The 23,434-nt window shown below is 37.6% G+C and overlaps 1 protein-coding gene across 5 annotated transcripts; it reads right to left on the bottom strand.

The window, feature by feature from the left end:
• Positions 1-213: 213 nt before the first annotated feature.
• LOC104607686 (uncharacterized) lies at positions 214-23,083 on the bottom strand. 5 transcript variants are annotated; one of them, XM_088898437.1, is made up of 4 exons: positions 19,446-23,083; positions 10,530-10,701; positions 7,449-7,600; positions 214-941 (listed from the first exon to the last, which is right to left on the bottom strand). In XM_088898437.1, the coding sequence occupies exon 1, from the start codon at positions 22,881-22,883 to the stop codon at positions 19,590-19,592; it is 3,294 nt and encodes a 1,097-aa protein (XP_088754563.1). In that variant the 5' UTR covers positions 22,884-23,083; the 3' UTR covers positions 214-941; positions 7,449-7,600; positions 10,530-10,701; positions 19,446-19,589. The 5 variants fall into 5 exon arrangements, with proteins under 5 accessions (XP_088754563.1, XP_088754561.1, XP_088754562.1 ...); XM_088898435.1 differs by having other exon boundaries at positions 214-979; XM_088898436.1 differs by lacking the exon at positions 214-941 and adding an exon at positions 4,353-6,156.
• Positions 23,084-23,434: the final 351 nt, after the last annotated feature.

Consider the following 23,434-nt stretch of genomic DNA (forward strand, 5'->3'; position numbering starts at 1 on the left):
TTCGGTCTAATTGATTTTTCGGTCGGGTTTGGTTTTGTTATTCGGTTTTTGAATATTTCGGTTTCGGTTAACATATTTGTTAAATCGGTTAACCGAAAAAACCGATTTAGTTTTATAATTATATTTTTAAATATTATTTATATTATATTTTATAATTTTATATTAATATTTATTTAATTAATTAATTAATGATTATACTTTATACATCAAAGATCACGAACATGTAGTTCCAATTACCAATCCATAATCATAATGAGCAATAAAGTAAATGTTTGACTGATTTGAGTATTACACACAAAAAGTTTTCGTGGAAAACACTCAAAATAGGAAAACTCTTCGTCTTCCTTCAAATCGTTCCACTGTTCGTCGTCTGTTCCATAGTCACACAGTGCACAGTCCGCTATGCTTCGGTGCTTCCAAAGTTCCAGTTCTAGACTCCAGAAGTCCAAAGCAAAGACAAAGACCAGACTCTAGAGTCTTCCTAGTCCCAGCCCTAGGCACTCTGCAATCTACACTCAGGGACTTCCGACTTCCGTTGCGCTCTTCCGGTCTTTCAATGCTGAACTGTTGTCGTCATTCTTCTTCGGTTCTTCATCTTCACCGCCAAGCGCTAGTTATAGGCCTTACAGGCTTACAATAGAAGTCCAGAGTTCTGGCTACTGTCGCGTGTCGACTCTATTCTTCTTCTTCTTCTTCTTCTTCTTCTTCTTCTTCTTCTTCTTCTTCTTCAGAAGTCCAGAGTCCCGACTGTCGTCGAGTGTCGACTCTATGCCGTCGTTCTTCTTCTTCTTCTTCTTCTTCTTCTTCTTCTTCTTCTTCTTCTTCTTCTTCTCTATTTTTGATAAAACATAGACTGACTTGCTCCAGGCTCCAGGTTCTGCTGTCGACAAAAGAGTTGCTCCAGCTGCCGTTGCATCAATGCATCTTCCTCCAACTCTAGGCTCCGGTTCACAACAAAACAAAAATATTTCGGTTCTAACTGAAATAACCGAAAAATAATTTCGACTCAATTTTTTCGGTTTTCAAATATTCCGATTTCGGTTTCGATTTATCATATAACTAAATCGGTTTTTAGAATTGTGGTTTTTCGGTTCGGTTTTGAACCGAAAAAACCGAATACTCACCCGCACCTATCTCATTGCACTTATATTAATCATGTGGGAATGTATAAATCAGTCCCTAGGTCAAATTTAGGTCATACCATAGTGGCTTCTACTAACTTTCCTAAAATCATATTCAAATGGGCCCTTAATGGGTTAGGGTTCCCGTGAGGTTCCTCTTGGAGAGGAAGCTATTTAAGGGATCCATTAAAAAAGGAGATCATGTAATGGTCCATGGGCATCATGGTAATCATGTGGACTCAGTCATGATGATCGTAGGGAAACACATAAGTCGATACATAGGCCAAGCATTTATATAGCCTATGAATGAATCACATTCATTCAATACATCACAAACACATGCATAATTGATCCATATTAATTTTAAAACTTGTAAAAACCAGATCCATTTAGATTAACACTTGATCAACCTATCAATGGATCAAATTATCTAATAATTTTATCTTGATATATGGGCTAAACTACAAAATTACTGAAATTGGTTGGTCTTGCTTTAATCTAACATAAAAGGGTTTTTCAAGTATAAGTCGAATTGGTTCATGCAATGAGTCATCAAACCCCTAGCCCAAATCGATTTGGGGTCAATCAAATAGTGATCCAATGGGCGGTGATCAGAACTCAAAGAACCATATGTTCGTGCCAACAAGATTAGACCAAAACTAGTTCAGATCGGCCTAGTGTTTGGTATCCAAAACATGCATCAATCTAGGGGTGAGCATTATTTGGTTAAAACCGAAATACCAAACCCAAATTTTGGTTTCGATTTCTTTTATTCGGTTTTTAGGAATTTCGATTTTCGGTTTTGGTTTTCATAGTTAGAAATTGATTAACCAAAAAACTCGAATTAATCGAAATTCATTATATAATATGTAATATATAATATAATATACAATATAAAATATAATATATAGTATATAGTATTCTATATATTTATTTGTTTCTATATTATATAATGTATTATAATGAAATTCAATTTCATAATATATATTATAGGTTATAATATATAATATTATATATTAATTAAATTCGATTTTTAACTGAAAACCAAACCAAAAATTTTGATTTCGGTTATTTCAGTTTTCTTGTAATTTGGTTTCGATTCGATTTTCATCTTTTTATTTTGGTTTTTAAAATTTCAATTTATTCAATTTGGTTTTTAATCAAATAAACCGAATGCTCACCCCTACATCAATCCATATATGTAATGATCTGAAATTCAATTATCATTCACAATCATATCAACAAATAAATAAACAGATAATCATAAATAAATGGCTATGACTGATAGTGTGATGGTCCGAATCCAATTCGGACAAAAACTGCATCCCTACGAAACCGCAATCTACAAATCAATCTCCATTTGCAATTTCTGCCTTCTTTGCAAGCTCCAGCGATTTCTCCGATAAAAAAATAGAAAATCCTTAATTTCTATTGCTTACACCAGAAAAACTAATACATTTTTTCTAGAAAATAAAAATAATTAATTATAGACTAAATAATCAAATTAATGAATTTGGTGTACACCAATATTACCACCATCAAGAGTTTAATCTCTATCGCACTTTCAACCCAATAATTCAATAATTCATAATAGAACAATTCTATAATATATTAGAATATATATAAAAAATTTCAAACCATTGGTCCACTCTAAGAACCAAATTCTCAGAAGTTTCTACTAACTACTCAAATCGACTATATTAGTTCTTGTTGATTTGAGTTTTGGTTCAAATTCGATTTGGTTCAATCCAAGGGTTGAAACTAGTGCTCTGATACCACTGTTATAAGAATTAGGATCCATCTTATGGATGGATGAACCATGCTAGATGGTTGGGTGAATTTTCACTACCTAATCCTTTTGAGAATCGAATTCCCTATGTTTTAGAAAACTGCATTTTTTCGAATCGATCTTGCACTGAACCAAATCAGATTTAAAACCAAACAAAGAGAGAGATGTATACCTGATATAGATTCCACAAATATAGATCCCAAGGTGGAAGTTCATACACAAATCAGTCCTAAAACCAGCATCCACTGAAGATGATGCAATGTATACCTAAAGCCGATTCAACAACAATTTTCTATAAAACTGAGATCTAACTGCTTAGATCGAACTGAGGAAGATGAGTCTGATATACTTCTAATTTTTCTTGTAAAAATCAGATGAAAACTTATCTATATTAGTCCTAGATAGTTGATGTCGAACTAACTAAATCTAGGAGACAAAGAAGAGTAGAGAGAACCAGAAACTACAAAAGTATGAAACTGTGGTTGGCTGGTTCACCCCCCTCCTCTTTTATAATCTCTTATAGAACTATGTCCTAATTAAATTAGGAGATAATCCAGATCTAAATCAGATATGGACTCTAATTAGAGATAAACATTATCTTCTTATAAGAATAGTTGTCATGTGTCAGCTTAATTAATCCAAGGTATTGGATGGCCAACATAGGCCTGATTTGAATGGTGTGGAACCCCACAATGACCTCGCATAAATCCATATGGATTCAGTCCAGTTTCTGTGAAAAGGCTTGGCCGAATTCACTACTAAACACAGTGAACTCCTTAGCACATCACTATGGATTCAATGTGGGCCCAACATTTACTCCTAAATGATCATTAAATTCTTGCATCCCATAAAGACCCAATGATAATGGGTTTAAGTAAGATAAAGCTCATCATATAATCATCCATGTAATTGTCTCTTACACTTAACCTCTCAACCCATATTAATCAAACATTACCTGACAAAAAAGAACCTCTCCCCTGACTACCAAGTGCAATGTCACACTCTCAACTCGAATGGATCCCGGGATTTAAAACATTTTGCCAATATTTTTCATAAAACATTAATATATATATAATCAAATTTCAAACACGGTTGAAATTCATTGTCGATAGTTTAAGTTTCCATTAGAGATAGTGTAAACTTTATCATTCACTTTGTCTAACCAAGGGGCCAATCCTATCATTATGATCACTCACTTAGGTGAATTCTTAGACTACCCCAACATACCCAGATTGTAACCCTTGATGGATCTCACTGATAAGCATATCAAAGATAGTCCAATTTAACACCTAGTTGAATATCACAATCAAGTTTAGGGTAATGTGTAACTTTCCACTTTTTTCCATCAATCTCCAAGGTTCAGGGCATAATTATCGATGTTAATGTTCAAATTTGGATCTCAATTAATAATTATCAACACCTCTTTTATTTACACAACAAAGGAGAGATGAATAGGATGGATTGTTTTAGGAAAGTGATCACATTTTTTGGAAAGGCACAGGGATTTCATAAATGTTATGTTGTAGGGACTGTCATACTTAACGAAGCTAACAAAAAGGTGATAAAGGGAGATTGTTGTAAGAGACTAAAATGTTATGTACAGGAAGATGAACTAATATGCTTAATGGGCTCCAGCTTTCATCTTTCTACCATGTAGACATTTGATGCTTAATTTCTTTTGGCAGAAGTTGGCCCAAAGAAAATACAAGACTTGATTAGGGTTCCTCACTTCCTTGGTTGACCAGAGAAAATGTTGCTAGCCACCTGCTAGTATATATTTTTCTATACATCATCTTCTAAGTATCAACTTGAAGGTGTCTTTGGCTCTGCTTAACACATTATAGTTTTTGCACAGAATCAGACTACAAAATTTCCTTTTCAGCTTCAAGATTGGAACTTACTGGGGCCTTAAACTAGTTCTGATGTTTACATGGCCATAACTTCATATAGTTAATATGGATATGGTAAACATAGGAGCCTGAGACACCAGGACTTCAGTACAAATAATAAAATGTTAGATAAAAATATAATCCACACAGAACTCATGTCTATCTTTCAGTTTGTTTAACTTTAGATCTAAAAACTGCTGCATCCCAAAAACCAGTCAATAGATAAAAATATAATCCACAAAAGTAGTAATACCCAGCCCTTCTACATCCTTAGAATTAAGCCTGTGTACTGAATATGGAAGCAATCATGTTAGAGATATTTCCATGAAGGACAAGGAATTAACTTGTTATCTGTTCGAGCTGATAAAGATGTAGCAATTAACTTTGTACATGCCCACTGCTACCGGTTCATCACCTATGAGAAATCAAAGCTTTGACCAGATTTACATAAACAACTGGGACTCTCTCCAACCAAGCATAATTCTAAGACGTGGATCATTTTTAGCATCTTCTCATGAGGACTTGGAACGCTATTCACTCCAAGAATGGTTATACCAAGAATGTAGTAAAGAAACTTGATATGTATATATATTCCCACATGTAGTGAAGATTTCACCCAATTACATGTTTCCCACACTAGAACCAGTCTTTTAGGTCTAAAATTTTGCTCATTCAAAGGATAAGTGTGTAATGGACCCGTAGTGTAGGGCCTGTAGCTATAGGCCCTGATAACTGATTACGCATTCACTATTGGTCATTGACCACACTGTTAAGGTTAAAAAAAGTAAATAAATAAGCACAAGAAGGAAATATAGATACGTGACATATGTCCTTTTCTAGAATATAAACAATAAGAGGGTTTAATTTGACAAAAGGAAATGTAGATGCGTCATTTTCTGGACAGAATTGCTTGAATTCGAGCTTGAATAGGCTCAGCTCATTGTCGAGCTCGAGCTGAACCAAACCTCGAGCATATGAGTTCTTCAGTCGAGCCAAATTCGAGCTTGAATTTATAGTTTGAATCAAGCTCGAGCCCAAATTCGAGCCTTGTAGTTTTCTTCTAAGCTGAGCTGAATACTCAAATATTCAGCTCGTCTCGGCTCGAATCCACCCCTAGTCTCATTTATGGCAAAATCAATTGATAGGGGATGCATAAAGATTAGGAGAAAACTGAGAGGTTTCAGTATTTGTTAGAAACCACAGGGGAAATTCAAGGCTTCTAACTAATTATAAACTGAGCTTTAACTATCTTTGCAACAACTTCAAAGGAAACTACCGAATAGGCCACAGACATTATCTTTAAAATCTTGTTAGTTATCCAATAACACAATTCTTGCAGCTTTTCATTACCAAAGACCTGCAATAACCAACTTAATGATCAGCAAATAATTGTTCAATGAAGCTGTCTATGGCATGGTTCAATGAAAGGATCATATATACGTTGGTAAGCAGGTCACTGTCGGTCTGTTTATGGTGATCTGGAGATATCAAAATCCCTATCCTTGGGACTGATTAAAGAAAGGCAAAAGGCAAGGAAGACAATCGAAGCTGGAGATAAAAGTCCCCCATTCTAATCATTCTTTTCCATGTTTGCTGAGCCTAAGATATGCACTAGATAGCCCTTCGAAAGTAGATTAAAAGTCCAGGCAAGTATTCTGTTTATGTACCTCAAATAATAGAGGACTCCTACCCTATGATGAAGTTTTTTTTTATTTTGTGAAAAACCTTATGAGGATAATGCATAACAACATTCACACCGCATTGATCTTCTCAGGTATTGGACTACAACAAAAGAAAAAGAGCTAAAGAACAGGAAAAAATTAAAAGCAGGCACTTGATTTTACTTGTTACTTGTGAAGAAAATAACTTGTTTTTTGTTGTATTAACATATTCAAAACAGTTGAAGTAGTGGTTTTCTACCAAATGAAAAGGCACAAAAATGAATTAGAGAATTCAGGGTGCAGACGTGCCTGGTAATACCTTAATCCAGAATATTCTTACGAAGATCCAGAGGATCTAGAAACATTTGATGTCCAAGGCACTGGTTTCAAAACTGGACCGGACCAGACAGTCGGACCGGAAAAACCGGGAACCGGTCACCGGTTCCGTTTTCCTCCAAAACCGCTTTTTCCCCCAAAACCGTTGATTTTGGTCAGCAAACCGCTGAACCGGCCGGTTAACCGTTCGAACAGTTTTGACCGTTTTTCAATTTTTTAAATTATTTTTTATTTTTTTGACAGAACGGGCCGGCCGTTCGGGTCGAACGGTCGGACCGTTCGAACTGGTAACCGGACCCTGACTGGTTCGTTTTTAAAAACCATGGTCCAAGGTTTCACAATTGCAGAGGAAAGTCACAATTAAAATGGGCAACACTTCAATGGAGTTCTGATTCAATCCCACCATCCCTGCAGTTTCAATTGTTCCCTGAAAGAAACAGCCTGACATAGCACCTAATTTTTAATGCTCACAGATTGCACAACTTCTGTACTTAATACACCGCAAGCTCATGGGCCACAAGAACCATGGCTTGGTTCCACAGCCCAAAAACCATTCTTCCTTCCAAGAGCCATCAATACTCTGGAATTAAAAAGAGGTGAAAGAAGAACTTGAGACATTGCATTACTAATCTTAGCTTTTCAGTGAACTTACCCAACATAAAGTAGCTGCCACCTCCACTTCTTTGGTCCATGCATGAGGAAGACCAGCAACAATTCCTTTCATGTAAAGGGAATAACTATTAATTTCTCAAGAAAATCACATGGCATGCCTTGGAGCTTCACAGCTGTTACATATGAATTTACCTGGTAATAGAAATGCAAACATAGATTAAGAAACAAAGTATCAATTTATTCATTGATGATTACAATAAAAAAGAAATTAATTTGATAGTCCATAGTTGGCACATTCAAATAGAAGAAGCATTATTTTGATATAACATAATACAGTGTCCAGATATGCTCAATGAATTAATCAGATGCATGGTATTTACCTAACCAAACAAAAATTATCATACTTGTTAAGCATCCTCAAGCTAGTTGTGTGAAATGAATCCATCATGTTTGTGTTAAAAGGAGTCGTTGATTCAGGGTAGAAGAAACAGAAGGATATACAAAACATGCAAGTGCTCACACATGCACAGTCACATGAGCACACACACACGTACTCATAGATAAATACCTAACCATATCTTCTATCACTTACTGATTTGAGAAAACAGAGACAGATGAAAAGAATGGTGACAATTGGAAGAAAGGAGGGTTAAACTGGCTATAGAATTTTATGGATTTAACATTAGTGTGAGGAAAACATCACCACTATAATCATAAACGGAAGTGATTCCATACCAGGAATTGGATCAACTCCTTTGGAGAATAAATAAAGAAGCAGATCCATTCATGGGGTAATCACCATCCTGAGACAAAAAGGAAAAAAAAAATCTTTGAGAAATAACACAGAGGAAATTGACAGTTCCGTTGTAGAGATGGGTTGTGTGTTCTGTACTTTGTTTCTGCTTTAGCAGGTCTTTTGATTTTCTTTATTTAGTTTGATTTTGAGGGGCTGGTGTTAAAGTTTGGTCTAGAAAGTGGATGTTTGGAGGTTGGCATTTTGGCCGTCATTAGTAGTGTTGAGTTTTTTAGGTTGTTTTGGTTGGCTGTTGGTGCCTGGACCACAAAGCTCATATACTACTTGTATACATTTTTCTTTCAATCAAGTATCTTTATTTTTACCATAAAAAAAATTCAAGATTTTGTGTCTGAAAATTGATAATTTTCAAATGCAGTGGGAATAAATGATTTTTGACTTTAATGTAAAGAGGAGCAGACAACAACACATGCATATGGTTTACATGGTTCTAACGAATCTAACCAATGTTCAGAGAACCGGACCAGTCATAGAACCGGAGAAGGGAGAGGTTCATGGGTTAGAGGTTAACCCGGGGACGAACCATGATGATGTGGCATATATGTATATATATTACGGGTTATATAAATACTATACATAATATACTTTATAACTTTTAATATACTTAAATATGGTGGATGGATGGCAAATTCTTTAATTTTTAGAGCAAATGACCAAGGTTCAAGTCTCTTAATTTACATTTTCTTTAAAATATGTATGTAATAAAGTACTATATACAATAAAAAGATTAAATAGCATAAGTAAAGAGGTGGATTAGTGGTAATTAAGTAACATATGAAAAATAAGAGCTTATGGGTTCAAGTCTTGTCACATTCATTTTAGAATTTCAATTACTTGGTCATCCAGGCAATCTCATGAAACCGGGACTGGTTCACTGGGTTTTTAGACATTACAGTTCTTGGGGTGTGACCGAACCTTCCAAGACCCTAGTCATGGTTCAACCAGTCCGACCGGCCGGTCTGGTCCAGTTTTCTAAACACTAGTTCTAACTTTAGTTATTTAAAGCCACTGCATAAGAGCCTGTGGCCTTGAATTTTTGACATATTACAATAAACATTACCTTATCTATCAAAAAAATAACTTCAGATAGAAATGGTTTCATGAAGTGGTCAGACTGGAAAATGGGAACTTATCAAACGGCAACAGTGGAAAAAAAATGTGTAGTGAGAAAAGAGACTAAAAAATTTTCATTTTTATATACAAAATGATAGATAATAAAACAATTAACAATGGCTAACAATTTATAATGCAACCAATATTTTAGAGCTTTAACAATGGCACCAAGATCCTCAGACTTCGAAGGCCCTATACCACCACTATCTAATACAAAAAGCTCAAACTTGGACCAGTCACTACAAGAAAAGTTCATTCTCTTCATAGTTATCGAAGCCAGATCTACTAGGCAGGTCAGCTGGTAGCCAAGAATCAACTTTTCCAGGTCAGTTCAAATTTTGGATCAAAGTACACCAAAATGGTTGAAATCAGAAGAACCAATCATTATGTGTCAGTCAATAGTTTTATGGGCCAACTACTAACTTGGTCTAAGAAATGGAAAATGCTAGGCAGGTCTCCAGCATCCAAACCACTCAAAACAGTTCCTGAGATCAGAATACATAGCATACTAATCGCAATGAAATAACTTTTGTAGTTCAGATGCCAGGACTCATGTCCTTATATAAGCTTTCACGTAATACATTTGATTAAAGTAAAAAAAAAAAAAAAAAGCATCTGACCAATTATTTTCTGGCAGAGTTTTACAACTTCAATCTGCAAAAGGCATATGGCCAATTGCATAGTTGCCTTTAGAAGAAGAAATCATTTCTTAACAGAGAAGAGAAAAAAGAGAAAGGAAGTAAGAGTAAAGAAAAAAAAAATCAAAACGTTGAAGCAGAAGAATCAACTTTAAAATAAACTAGTGTAAGAGCACATTCTATGCACGTGAGCAAGATAAAAGGGTAAAAGCAGTACTTTACCTTTTCAAAAACAATACTAATAAAAGGGTAAAAACAAAAACCTTAAATATATAATACAACTGTGGTTTAGCTTTTAGGGTCTACACAGAAACCAAGACAAATATCTGCATTATATAGCATAGATATTTTCACCATAAACTACAAATAACTTGATTTGACAAGAACTAACTTGGTAAGAGAAGCAAAAGGTCTTAAAAACCAACACCAAATTATCCAGAATCTTAACTTCCATATTCCTGAAACTAATTAATAAAAGAAAAATGGAATTTGATAAATATACCACCACACTAACAGCTTATATACATGCAAATAGATGGATGAAGTTCTCCATCACCTAGCAGACTTGTTGAGAGCCAATCCAGTAGATTTGTTCACTGAAGTACTCCCACCCAAAATGTGACATTCCACATCCAAGATACTAAGAATCCGCTCTTAGTCTCAAGAGATATTAAGCTGGGACTTGCTGAAAATCTTACTTGGACGCTGATAAGCATGTTTGTGCACCACTGTCATACATATATATCGGATATCAATGATGAGGACACCAAGAAACTGAATACTGCTTATTTAATTAAGAATAAATCAAGAAATATGGCATGGCTTCTGAACTCAAAAATTTCAGTCATTTTGATTGGTAAGTCAAAAGCATTCAAACCCTTAGACCAAATATATTCTGATAAAGGCAAAACCATAAGGAAGGTTTCCCTAAGGAAGGTTTAAACCATAGTTGTCAAGGCATATAGGTTCTATTTGACAGTGGAGCACCTAGTTGCCTATCACCTAGGCGGGCACCAATATGTCACCTAGGCAATAAAACTTTATATAGGTTAGTTCCCTAGTTTTGTAGGCCAATCAGCATGAATATAAATTGGAAAATAACAACTCTCTTTATTAAGAACATTTAGTTTCCTCCTAAAACATGGCAACTCATCATATCTAAAATGCAAGGTTGCCAATAAGTTAGAAAGGCTCATGAGAGACTTTCTGTGGGAACCGGGTGATTCAAAAAAGAACCATTTAGTGAAGTGGGAAGTAATTTTTAGGAAAAAAGGAAGCAGGGGGTCTAGGCATTGGCAATATCAGATTAAGAAATGTAGCTTTGTTAGGAAAGTGGTTGTGGAGATTTCCTTTGGAGCAGGACAGTTTGTGGCACTTGGTGGTGGAAAGTATTCATGGGATGGTAGCTAATGGATGGGATGCTGGCATTGACCCTAGGGCTTCTCATTTATCCCCTTGGAAAGCAATTGTTGGTGTCTTGCCTTCCTTTCAGTCTTTCATCAGATTTGATGTGTGCTTAGGTAATAAAATTCTGTTTTGGGAGGACCTTTGGCTTGGGAACACCCCCCTTAAGGATAGATTCCCAGTAATGTATTCTCTTTCCCTAAATAAATTCAACACCATCTCCTCACTTCGTGTGCCTAAGGGGACTTCGGATTTGGGTTTGAGAAGAGGGTTGAGGGATTCAGAATTGACTTCTGCAGATGAGTTGTTCACTGCGTTGAGTTCAGTTTTCCTAGATCTTTCCTGCCCGGACAGTAGAATTCGGAAAGAGTCTTCTTTAGGGACTTTCTCTTGTTCATCTTTTTTCAACGCCTTAGCTCAATCTTCTATTGTGTATGTCTCCTTTCCTGCTAAAGAAGTTTGGCATTCTCCTGTGCCACCAAAGGTTAGGGCTTTTTGCTGGGAAGTGGCTCTTCAAAACATCAATACTATGGATGTACTTCAAAGAAAAAGGCCAGACTGGTGCCTTTCCCCACATGTCTATTACCTTTGCTTAAGAAATGGTGAGACGGAAACTCATCTTTTGATTTCTTGTCCTTTTGCTTCTTATTTTTGGGATTGGTTCTCTTCATTGTTTGGTTGCAGATGGAATCCCCCCCCGGGTGTGTTGAACCTTTTTTACTCTAGTTTCTTCCAACAACCAAGGAAAAGAGGCAGGGTAATGTGCTGAATAACAAGAGCAGCCATCCTTTGGTCAATTTGGGAAGAGAGAAACAATTCCTAGGGCAAGAAAAATCCAAGGAAGCACTTGTTGAGGTTGTCACCATCAAGGTTATGTATTGGCTGAAAGTACATCATCTCTTCAAGGACTTCTCCTCAACTGACTTAATTAGAAATTGGAGTGTTATAACTGCATCCTCTCCTTCCTCCCCTGTGGTACAAGAATGTTGGGTACCACCGCCTCAGTTCAGGGTGAAGCTAAACTTTGATGGAAGTTCCTTGGGTAATCCAGGTCAGTCAGGAGTTGGGGGTGTGTTCAGAAATGAGGAAGGAAAAGTCTTGGCCCTCCACTCGGGCCCAATTGGAGTGGGAGATTCATTAAGGGCAGAAGTAATGGCCTTACTTCAAGGTTTGAGACTGGCAAAACAATGGGAAATGCAGCAATTAGAAGTCCAAGCTGGTAATAGAGTGGATGCAATCTGGAAACTTGGGAGTTTGATCTCTTAGACAGCCTCTAAGAGAGATTATTAGCTTAAAAATAGGGTGCATTTTAAATGGGTAAGAAGGTCAGCAAATGGAATGGCTGACACTTTAGATAAGCAAGGAGTTACTAGGGAGGCTTTGTTTTGGGCTTGTTTGTAAGTTTTGATTTTTTCCATCCATTTTGTGGGTGGTAAGTTTGTAATCTTTTCAATTCTCTAATGAAAGTTACCGTTTCCTATCAAAAAAATATTATTTAGAATTTATTAATTTCAATATTTTCAAAAATAACACTACAACATAATAAGAATTTTATAGAGCATTTTCATATCAATTGGAAACTAAAGAAGGCTATAATTTTATACAATAAAAAGTTAAGATAGAGTAAGGAAAAAGAGAAAAAGAAAATAGGGGTAGAGCCACTGTTTTATTTAATGTGTGTGTGCATATGAAAGAGAGAGAGAGAGAGAGAGTACCTGAAGAAAAAAAGAAGAAACCACTTTTAACCATCCCATCTTTCTTTCTATTTCTCTTTTCAAAACCCTTGGATCATTTCAATTTCAATAGTAAAACCTTAAAATGAAGCATAAGTGATAAATATAATCATCATCATATAAGCCTTATCCCAATTATTTAGTGTGCTACATGAATCCTGCTTCCCCATTCCGTTCTGTTTAGTGCCATATCCACATGAAAAGACAATTCAGGATCTTTGAATGTAAGACTTAGGCAAAAGTTTTATGCCAGCTTCCAACTTGACAGAACCCTACTCTTTTATCCGGGCTTGGGACCGGCGGGCAGTGTAAGACAAGCTCACACAAGTAGAGTTAAGTATCAACAAGATACTGCTAAGATGCAGCCATTAAGACACTTGCCTTGTGATTTTTGTCACCTAGGGAAGCACCTTATCACCTAGATGGGTGCCTTTTTATATAAGTCAAGGCATTCAGGCTAGGAAAGCACCTAGTTGCTTATAGGACTGTTCACAAGATGTTATAAACCGGCCAATCCGGACCAATCCAACCCAAGATGTTCAGTTTCTAAAGTGGTTTGGTCAGCCTTGGTTTAGAAAATGAAAGAACCCAATGACTCAATTCGGTTGCATTTATGCCTTTTGTTAGCCGACTTGAAACCAACCTGAACCAACACACATATAAGCCTTATTGCCTTTTGTAAGTACATATGATGCATTGATGCATTTTGTCTCTTTTTTATTGTTTGACAACTGCTACTCTCCATATTCTGTCATCTCACCCATCTCTCCCTTCACTCCTTTTTAACTAAAACCAACTCCTTTTCAACAATAAGTTGGTCATGACTCATGACTTGGTGGTAATAGTGGTTGTTGTTTACACAACAACTAAAGCCAACTCCTTTTTACCCAAAACCAACTCCTTTACATGCATATTATTTTTACAAGGAGAATAAAAAATAATTAATCACTTGGAGCCATTATGTCCAGGTTTCAGGTTTGACCGAACCACATAGATTTAAATCGGTTGGACCAACTTGAACCATCTAATTGGATTTATATTTGGTTTAATCACATCAAGAGTGGTCGAACTGTTTGGATTTGGACCACACCAGTTGGTCCAAACTAGACCGGTCCAGTCATGTGTTGGTTTGACTCGGGCCAGCCAAATCAAGTCAGGCACGAGTTCATATTTAAGACTGAGCCGACCAAGCCGAACCAGATCAAGAAGGGCCAACCATGTCATCTAGACCTAGGTCAGGTTGGTTCGGGCAAACCAGCAAAAAATGGGTTGGGTCTAAACTGCTTGGATTCAGATGGACCGGTCAACCCAAACTGGATTGAACTGAGGCATTCGTATCCAAATCGGGTCGGGTTGAGTCTGAGCAGTATGAATTTGGATTGCCCCAGTTGACTCAATCCGGGTCAATTTGAGCCAAGCTGCCCAACCCAACCAAATCGAGATGGGTCAAGCATGCCATCTAGACTCAAATCAAAGTTGGTCTGGCCTAAACAAGTCCAAATTGGGTCAGGTCGGGGTGCCCCGAATGATCTGAATAAGAGTTGGATCTGGTCGACCCAGATCGGGTCAGTCTAGATTGCTAAGTCGTTTGGGTTGATTCAGGTTGGGTACAGTTAGGCCATTCGCTCCAAAATCAAATCAAACCAAATCGGGCCATTTGACTTAATTTGGATTCATGTCAGTTTGGGTGAACTGTGTTGACTCAAACCAAAACTAATTTTAGTCAATAATTAACAGAAAGTTAATACATTAATTATAAATTGTTTCACTCAAATGAAGAAAATTAAAGAAAAATGGCCAAGGAATTCACACTTGTATCATTAGTGGTTAACCCAATGGATATCCACAACCTGACCCGATCCAACCCATTTAAATTGATCCAATGGGTGATTCAACCCATTTCCAACCCACTAAGTAAATGGGCAGGTTGGGTGGGCTTAATGGGTTGGGTGATATATTTTTTGTTTTGGAAAAAGGTAAAGTAATTTATTCAGAATATAAAGAAAGATACAACAAGGCCCAAACCACTAATTCTGCCTGGGCCCAAAATAGATTACAAATTCATCCCTGCTTTAGAACAAAACAAAAGAGATACATTCTGGTTTTTAAATTCCTCATTCACCGACAAGCAGGAACATATCATGCCCACAACTCTCTGCACAACTTCATCCGGACTTTTGAATTGACCACAGAAGATTCTGTTATTTCTTTCAGTCCAAATGAACCAAAGCACAGCTTGCAGAATGGTATTCCAAACAATCTTTCCTTTCTTACTGAGACCCTCAATTCTCCAACACATCAGCAGCTCCTTCACAGATTTTGGCATAGACCAGCTAATCTCCAAAACCTTGAGAAAATGTCCCAGACTAAAGAAGAAACCAGACAATGGATACACAAGTGCTCTGTAGATTCTGCAAGATTTCCACACAAAACACAAGAGAGATCCAGAATCTAAATACCACGTCTCTCCAGGTTAATCTTAGTCAGACATTTATCAAGAGCCATTGTCCAGACTAGAAAAATTGATCTTGGAGGGACTAGTTGGATTCCAAATCTGCCTGACTAAGTTCTCCTGCCCTGATCTGCACAACTTAAGAAACAGGGGATTTAACTGAGAAGCTACCATCTGCATTCCATTCCAAGACCATTCATCCTCTAAACTCATATCAATCCTCTAGTTTTGAAGGAGCCCCAACAGCACCTCATACTCTTCCACTTCCCAATCAAACAAGCTTCTACACAGAGGAGTCCAAATGGTGGAATCACCTAAGATGCTTACATTATCAGCAATTGAAGAGTTTTGATTCACAAAAATTTGAAACAGTAGGGGAAAAGCATCAGCCAAGGAACCCTCTAAACACTAGGGATCCTTCCAAAATTTGATTTTGTCCCCCTTACCAACCTTAAATCTGATCCCATTCAGGAAATCATATGCTTTCTCAATATCAAGTTTAAAAATTACACCTGGGGTTCCCTCTCTTCTTCTAGAATCAATTAACTCATTGGCAATTAAAATTGAGTCTACCATCTGCCTCCCTAGCACAAAAGCACTATGGTTATTGGAGATTATACTGCCTAACACCCCTTACATTCTTTCTGCCAAGACTTTAGCCAAAATTTTGTAAAAACTGTGCAGGAGGCTCATTGGCCTAAAATCCTTAATGTTCACAGCCCCCTCAATTTTTGGAATGAGGGTTATAAGTGTAGCATTCAAGCTTCTTTGCAGAGAGGCATTAGCATGAAACGCTTGGAACACTTTCATCAAATCTTCTTTCACAAAATTCCAGCATTTCAGATAGAAAAGGTTTGTGAGACCATCCGGCCCAGGCGATTTATCTCCTTCTAATTTCTTAATTGCTGCACTAATTTCCTCTTCTGTAAAAGGTCTTTCAAGCCATATTTTCTGATTTTCATTCAGCTCCTGAAAGGAAGATTAGAAGGAAAGGATCTATCATCCAGTTTTCCTTGTAGAGCTTTTTATAAAAGGAAGTTGCAACTGATTTAATCTCTGAATCTAAGTCCCCGCTCCTATCTTCCCACACCAACTTATTAATAGTTGAAACTCTAGCTCGGGCATTTGCCATTTTGTGAAAGAAATGTGTGTTTTTATCACCCTCCTTTAACCAAGTGGTCTTAGCTCTTTGTCTCCATTTTATTTCCTCTTTCACAACCAATTTGTCAAAGCTGTTTTTTGCTTGAGATCTTTTCAGCCTCAACTCTTCAGAAATTGGACCCATCTCTTCAGCTCTATCAATTTCTTCAATGATACCCAATAAAGCTTTCTTTTCAATCCCCAAATTTAATTTTTTCTCCAAACTCCAAATTTTTAATTTTCTTTTGATAGCAGCTAGTTTTTTTTGCCAAGATAAAAGAGCTTGATCCCTCCACCTGAATATCTTCCCACACAGCATTCATCAACGGAATAAGATTGTCTTCCTCATACCAAGCATTTTCAAATTTAAAAGGAGCTTTGATTTTCTCCCAATGCCCACAAATTAGTTGGATAGGACTGTGATCTGAAACAGGTCTGGGAAGGGTGATTTGCCTAAAGTCCGGAAAGACATCATCCCAGTTTGAAGATACCATGAACCTGTCCAACCTCACAAGGGTGGGGTTTTCATGATTATTTGTCCAGGTGAATCTGTTACCATGAACAGGGATGTCCATAAGTTCCATATTATTGATAAAATCTGCAAGCCGCCTCAACGACCCAATTCTTCCATTCCTTGTATTCTTCTCTTCCACCAATAAAGTTACATTAAAATCACCACCAATGACCCAAGTATACCCAAGTATAGGCCAAAGAGCCTCTCATATCTGATAACTCCTCATAGAAGCCCGCCCTGAGATTTGAGACTGTTGGACCATACACATTTGTGATTTGAATAATATTACCATCTTGAAGCTTCATGACTAAAGAAATTGAGAAATTCCCAATGCTACAAGAAATCAAGCTACATAAAGAGGGATCCCAAAGACATAAAAGGCCCCCTGCACTCCCAGTAGCTACCTTTGCCTTCCATCTAACCTGTCCTTCTCCCCAAACACTTTGAATAATACCAGCATCTATTTTCTCCACTTTTGTTTCTTGAAGCAGTACAATTTTCGACTCCGACATCTTTACAGAATCGCAAACCACCATTCTTCTTCTCCCTGACCCCAGGCCTCGTACATTACAAGATAAAATTCTTAAATCCATAGAAAGAAGAATTCGAAAAAGCAAACACCCCCCACCTCAAATTTTCTTCGACCCCCTTACAACCCCTTCGCTGCTCCCCGCCTTATCATTCAGGCCCCAAGTAAGATGCATCATTTCCCTATTCCTCTAGGAATTTGTCCCACCGTTTTTCGCCGCCATTTTTCCCCTCTCCATAAGAATTCTTTGTACAATCTCTTCCAAAAACTTTACTGTTTCTGCTTCCATACCCTCCATCGAAACCCCTAGAAAATTCCCCAAACCTAATAGCTTAGATGTAACCCAAGAGGAAGAATGAGTAGAGTTGTTACTCGACTTACCTTCCTGATTTGTCACGAGGTTTGTTTTGTCCTTAATTTCTTTCTAATGATTGTCTTCACTTCGTTTCATCACAACAGGGCTTTTCTCTCTTTCCTCCAGCATTTTGGGTTGTTCAAGATTGTTAGTTAGATTTTCATTTTGATCCTCTAACTCCAACACTGCTAGTGGCATCACCTCCAACAGCTTAGCATTCACAGGCACCAAGGAAAGGGAGATTTGTTGCTGCTGCCGATGATCAACCTTCTTCAAACTCACTAGCCCAGAATGACGAGATAGGGATGTCACCCTGGCCTGGCTGACACCTCGGTTCTCAACATCAAGAGACTGAGAACACAGATGCACTGAAGTCTCGAGCTCCCTCCGCTCAGTTTGCATAGGAGGTTGGCTGAGCCACCCCGGCTCCAACCGAACAGGGCTGCACTGTATCTGCTTGCCATTGGACCACCTAGGTTCACTGGCCGATTTGGTAAGTTTATTTCTTCTAAAGTCCTGAGTGGGTCGGGTATTTGGGTTATTTTGACCCGGGTCGAGGTCCTAGATCCGTTTCGGGAAAGTCACACCAACACAATCCCCAAACTCTGAAGGCTGTCTAGCCTCATTAAACTTACTCAACAAATCTCCTCCATGGGTGCCACAGGTTGGGAGAGAAATTGCCACCCCTATCTATGAGACTAGGAGAGAAGACTGAAGAGACAGCATAGTTATTCATCAAGAATAGTGATTGACACTGCAACTAGCTGATTGCAATTGGTCATAAGTGTAGGGAGCATAATTAGAGGTTGGGCCCACTTATTTAGGATTGACCTTTTTAAGCTGCAAGCATTCATTTTGGTTTGCATTAATTAAAACTGATTAAACCAATGTCACGCAAAATGAAAAACTGAGGTCGGTTTTCCCTCCTTGTTGGTTGGTTTCGGTTGGCCTCAAAGTCAACCCAACTTTTCAGTTTGGTTGACAAATTAAATGCAACCAAACCGAACCAACCAATGAACAGCCCTAATCACCTAGGTGATGCCAATGACAACTATGATTTAAACTTTAGGAACATCAAAAAGAAATTATTTAATGGTGAAGTATTTAATAAGTTATAAACATGTAATCAAAAGGCTTTTATTACTCTCTTACGAATACACATAAGTAGTGTTCATCATGCCTCTTGGAGATGGTTTGTCTAGCACAAAAACAACTAGCAGTCTTCGCGAAAAAAACAAAAAAAACAAAAAAAAAAAAAAACAAAATTTATCACAATGTAGCAGTTTAAATTATGGATAAACTTCATGGTGAAAGGTAATAAGTACAAAGTGAACAGGCAACACACCTTTCGTGGGCAATACAAACTCCGTGGCAGGAAGACCCCTGCTATGGGTTTTGACCACAATTGCTTGCACCAGCTGAAAGACCACATCAGGAAGACTCTTATTTCCCAAATGAATCTTAATGAGATAAATACTCTGCCACAAAATTAACCAGACACTTCAACATCTTCCAACATTTGAACATCATGAATTGGTTTATTTCCCAAATGACTCCTCTGAAGCATCTGGACTGCTTGAACAATCAAGCTATAAGAGCCTTTCTCAGGCAGAAATCCCCTCTGAACACATCTACGACGAAGTTCAAATGCATTCTTTACCAGACCATTCCTGCATAGCTCATCAATTAGAATTTTGTAAGCACAAGTAGAAGGAAGCACTCCCTTGTCCAATATTTCCTTGAAAATTATCTCTGCCTTTACTACATTTCCTTGATTGCATAGTCCACAAATCAGGAAACTGGATGAATGAGAGTCCAGTTCCAATCCCAGGTTAATCATTTGGTCCAGAACCCAAAGGGCACAGTCAATCCTCCCCTTCTTGCAGAACTTACTGACAACAACGTTAAATGTGCTTAAATTGGAAGAGTTTCCCTTCCAGAGCATTGTCATAAATTTTTTACTTTCTTGGAGCATATTTCTACTATGAAGTCTAGTTAGAATCTCAATACAAGTGTCAGCATCAATATTCAAGCCATCCGCAACCAGTTGCTCGCAGAATGTCAAAGCATCATGGATCCGCTCTTCATGGCAGCACCCACTAATAAGCATTTTGTATGTAAAAAAATTAGGAGAAAACCCCCGGTCCTTCATTTCAAAGAAAATAGTTTCAGCCTCTGATATATGCCGCTCCTTGCAAAGTGCCTTGATCAAGGATGAATACACAACATCATCAAAAGTCAGACTTGATCTTTTCATCTCCTCCTTCAGTTTTAATGCCTCCTCCAGTTTTCCATCTCTACAGTAGCCATTTAACAGCGCAGTGTAAGAAATTGAATCTGGGGTGATACCCCTTTCCATCATTACAGAAAGCATGTGCAAAGCCTTATCTGTCCTTGAATTGTGACAAAGTCCATTTAAGAGAATGTTATATGTCACCAAGTCAGGGTTAACATTCCTTTCAGACATCTCCTCAAAGAGTAAAATGGCCTCATCAATGGACCGTTTCTTGCAATATCCATCCATCAGAATGTTATACATGATGCAGGCATCATGTGGTATTTCCTTCTCAATCAACTGCTTAAATATTTCTTTGGCTTTGTCAAGATCTCCACCCTTGCAAAATCCATAAACCAAAGAGCCATAGGTCAGTGCACTAGGTGAAAAACCAACCAGCTCCATCTCCTCTATCAGTTTAGAAGCTCGGTTCATATCACCCTCTCTACAGTAACCATCTACAATAATATTATAAGAAATCTGGTCAGGGCCCACTGCCCTTCTGATCATATGGGCAAATACTTCCCTCAATTTCCCAACTTGATGATTTCTACAGAAACCACTCATCAAAGTGTTGTAAGTGACCAAGTCTGGAGTAATGTTCTTAAGCAACATTTCATCAAGAACCAGAAAAGCAGCATCCGTCAATTTTTTCTTGCAATAACCATTAATCAATATGTTGTAACCATATGCATCTAGCTTAATTCCACTGTCAGACATCTTCTGAGAAAGTAGTTCTGCCCTTTTAGTATCCCCTTGTTTGCACAAGCCATCCATAACTGTATAGTAAATTGCTTTGTCAATGAAAGTTCCACCAAGTTCTATCTGCTTCAGAATGTTTACAGCTTCCTTTACCAATCCCTGGCTGCACATTCCTTCAATAACAATATTACATGCATAGTTATCCTTGGAAATAAGAGAAGCATATATACCTTGAGAGTCTTGGTTTAGATTAGAACTTGGCGATCTAAATGAATCCATGATAAGACCTTTCCTAAACATTTTTGCAAAGAACTGATGAGCTTCTGCCACCATTTGTTGCTTTAAAAGACCAACTAAAATCTTGGCCCTCATTATTTCACCAGGGTAAAGCCCTTTTTCGTCCATTTTATAACAGAGGTAAAACATTTCTTTAATTTTCCCCTTATTCCAAACAATAGTTAGCAAGGCATCAGACACAACAGTATCCAAACTACCATCACTTAATTGGAATTCCTCCAAAAGCTCTCCCAGTTTTGACACTTCAACTCCACTGCTAAGACCATCGACAAGGTATGAATAAGTAGCAGTATCAGGTCTAATTCCAAAGCTAATCATCTCCACTTCCAGTTTTAATGCTCTGACCCAATTTCCAATTCTACAATGGACCCCGATAAGAAGATTATACAAGACTACATCAGGGACCAAACCATCTATTTTCATTGCTTCTAATATTTCATCTGCTCTCTGGAACATTGATTTCTTACAAAGCCCGCTAATCAAGGAAGAATAGGTAATCTGATCCCGATGGATGCCCACTTGTGCCATCTTATCAAACAACAGTAGCGCTTCTTCTATCAAACCCTCTGCACAATACCAACTAATCAAAATATTATAAGTACATGAATCAGGTGAGACACCTTTCTTGTCCATCTCCGTGAACAATATCTTGGCTCTTTCAATCTCTCCAATTTTACAAAGCCCATCAATCAATCTATTGTAAACAACAGAATTTGGATTATGTCCAGAATTCCACATCTTCCCTACAAAATCCAATGCCTTATCATACAAACCTGCTTCACAGTATGCAGCGACCACAATACCACAAGTATAAACATCTTCAGCAACACCCAATTGCTTCATCTCTTCAATAACCCACCAAAAGTCCGTCATCAAACCCGAACGGAGCAATTCCTTCAAAACCACATTAATTGAAAACACCGTCGGCACAATACTGTGCTCCCTCATCAGTGGAAAGATCTGAACCACTTCGGCAATTTTCCTTTGACGAATCAAACATTCTAATAGAATGCCACACACCTTGTTCCTAGAATCCCAATCCAAAAATTCCTTCACGAATTCGAAGAAAACCCAACAAATATCTCCGGAATACTTACCCAAAAACCTATTGGAAATCGACATTGCAGGCCGATAAATCCCCGAAAGGACAAGTATATGTACAATAGTAGCTGTAATGAAAATGGGTTTTTGATGATCAATAGAATCATAAAAACTAAGTGCTATTTTTGGATCCCGAAAAAGAGACAAAAGGGTTTCACGATCTCTACACGCCTGTTCAAAATTGTCTGTTAATCCTACTCTTGAAAATGGTTTTTCTGTGAGTAGAACTAGAGGATATTTTTCGGCGATACCGGAAAATTTGCTTACTTGAGTTGTAGAAGAGAGATGATTTGCCGGAAAACTGCCTTCTGCCTGAATCTTATCAGAGAACCTGTGAAATGTAAGTGCCGGAAGTCGGCTGCGGGTGTGATGCGCCATTGGCCTAAAACGATGAACACCATGTCCCATTGGCTCCGTTACTGTGCATAACGAAAATGAACTGACGACGATAACTCATTGAGGTAGTCAGGTAGTGGTACTCGCCTTCCCCAAGCTCTATCTTCTTCCGAACGAGGAGACTGCCGTGGGGCGGCTGTTCTTAGTTCTTACTTCGCTCGGAAAGAATCAAGGGCCATTTTCACTGAAACGCCCTATGGTTTGTGTATTTACCAAAGGCAACCTTTGCAAGACACCCTATGGCTTTTGCCTCTTTATTAATAAAAAATATCCAGCCCAAGCCTGAGCCTGAACCTGGCCTGAGCCCGAGCTCAGCCCTTACATAAAGCCCAAGCCCGAAGCCTAATTGGACATAAAAATTCAATTCCTAATTATAATATAATTAATAAATTAATATTATATTAATTTGATAATAATTTAATAAGATAGTGTATAATATATATTATATTATATATATATATATTATTATTTGTAATAAATTCTGGTCGGATTTGGCCCAAGTCAATTTTATTTGAGAAAGTCTGAGCCCGGCTTAAATAATAATCAAGCCCAATGTTTAAAGT

Source organism: Nelumbo nucifera, chromosome 2 (assembly GCF_055504915.1).
Source record: "Nelumbo nucifera cultivar China Antique chromosome 2, China Antique-T2T, whole genome shotgun sequence".
In the NCBI taxonomy this organism is placed as follows: Eukaryota; Viridiplantae; Streptophyta; class Magnoliopsida; order Proteales; family Nelumbonaceae; genus Nelumbo; species Nelumbo nucifera.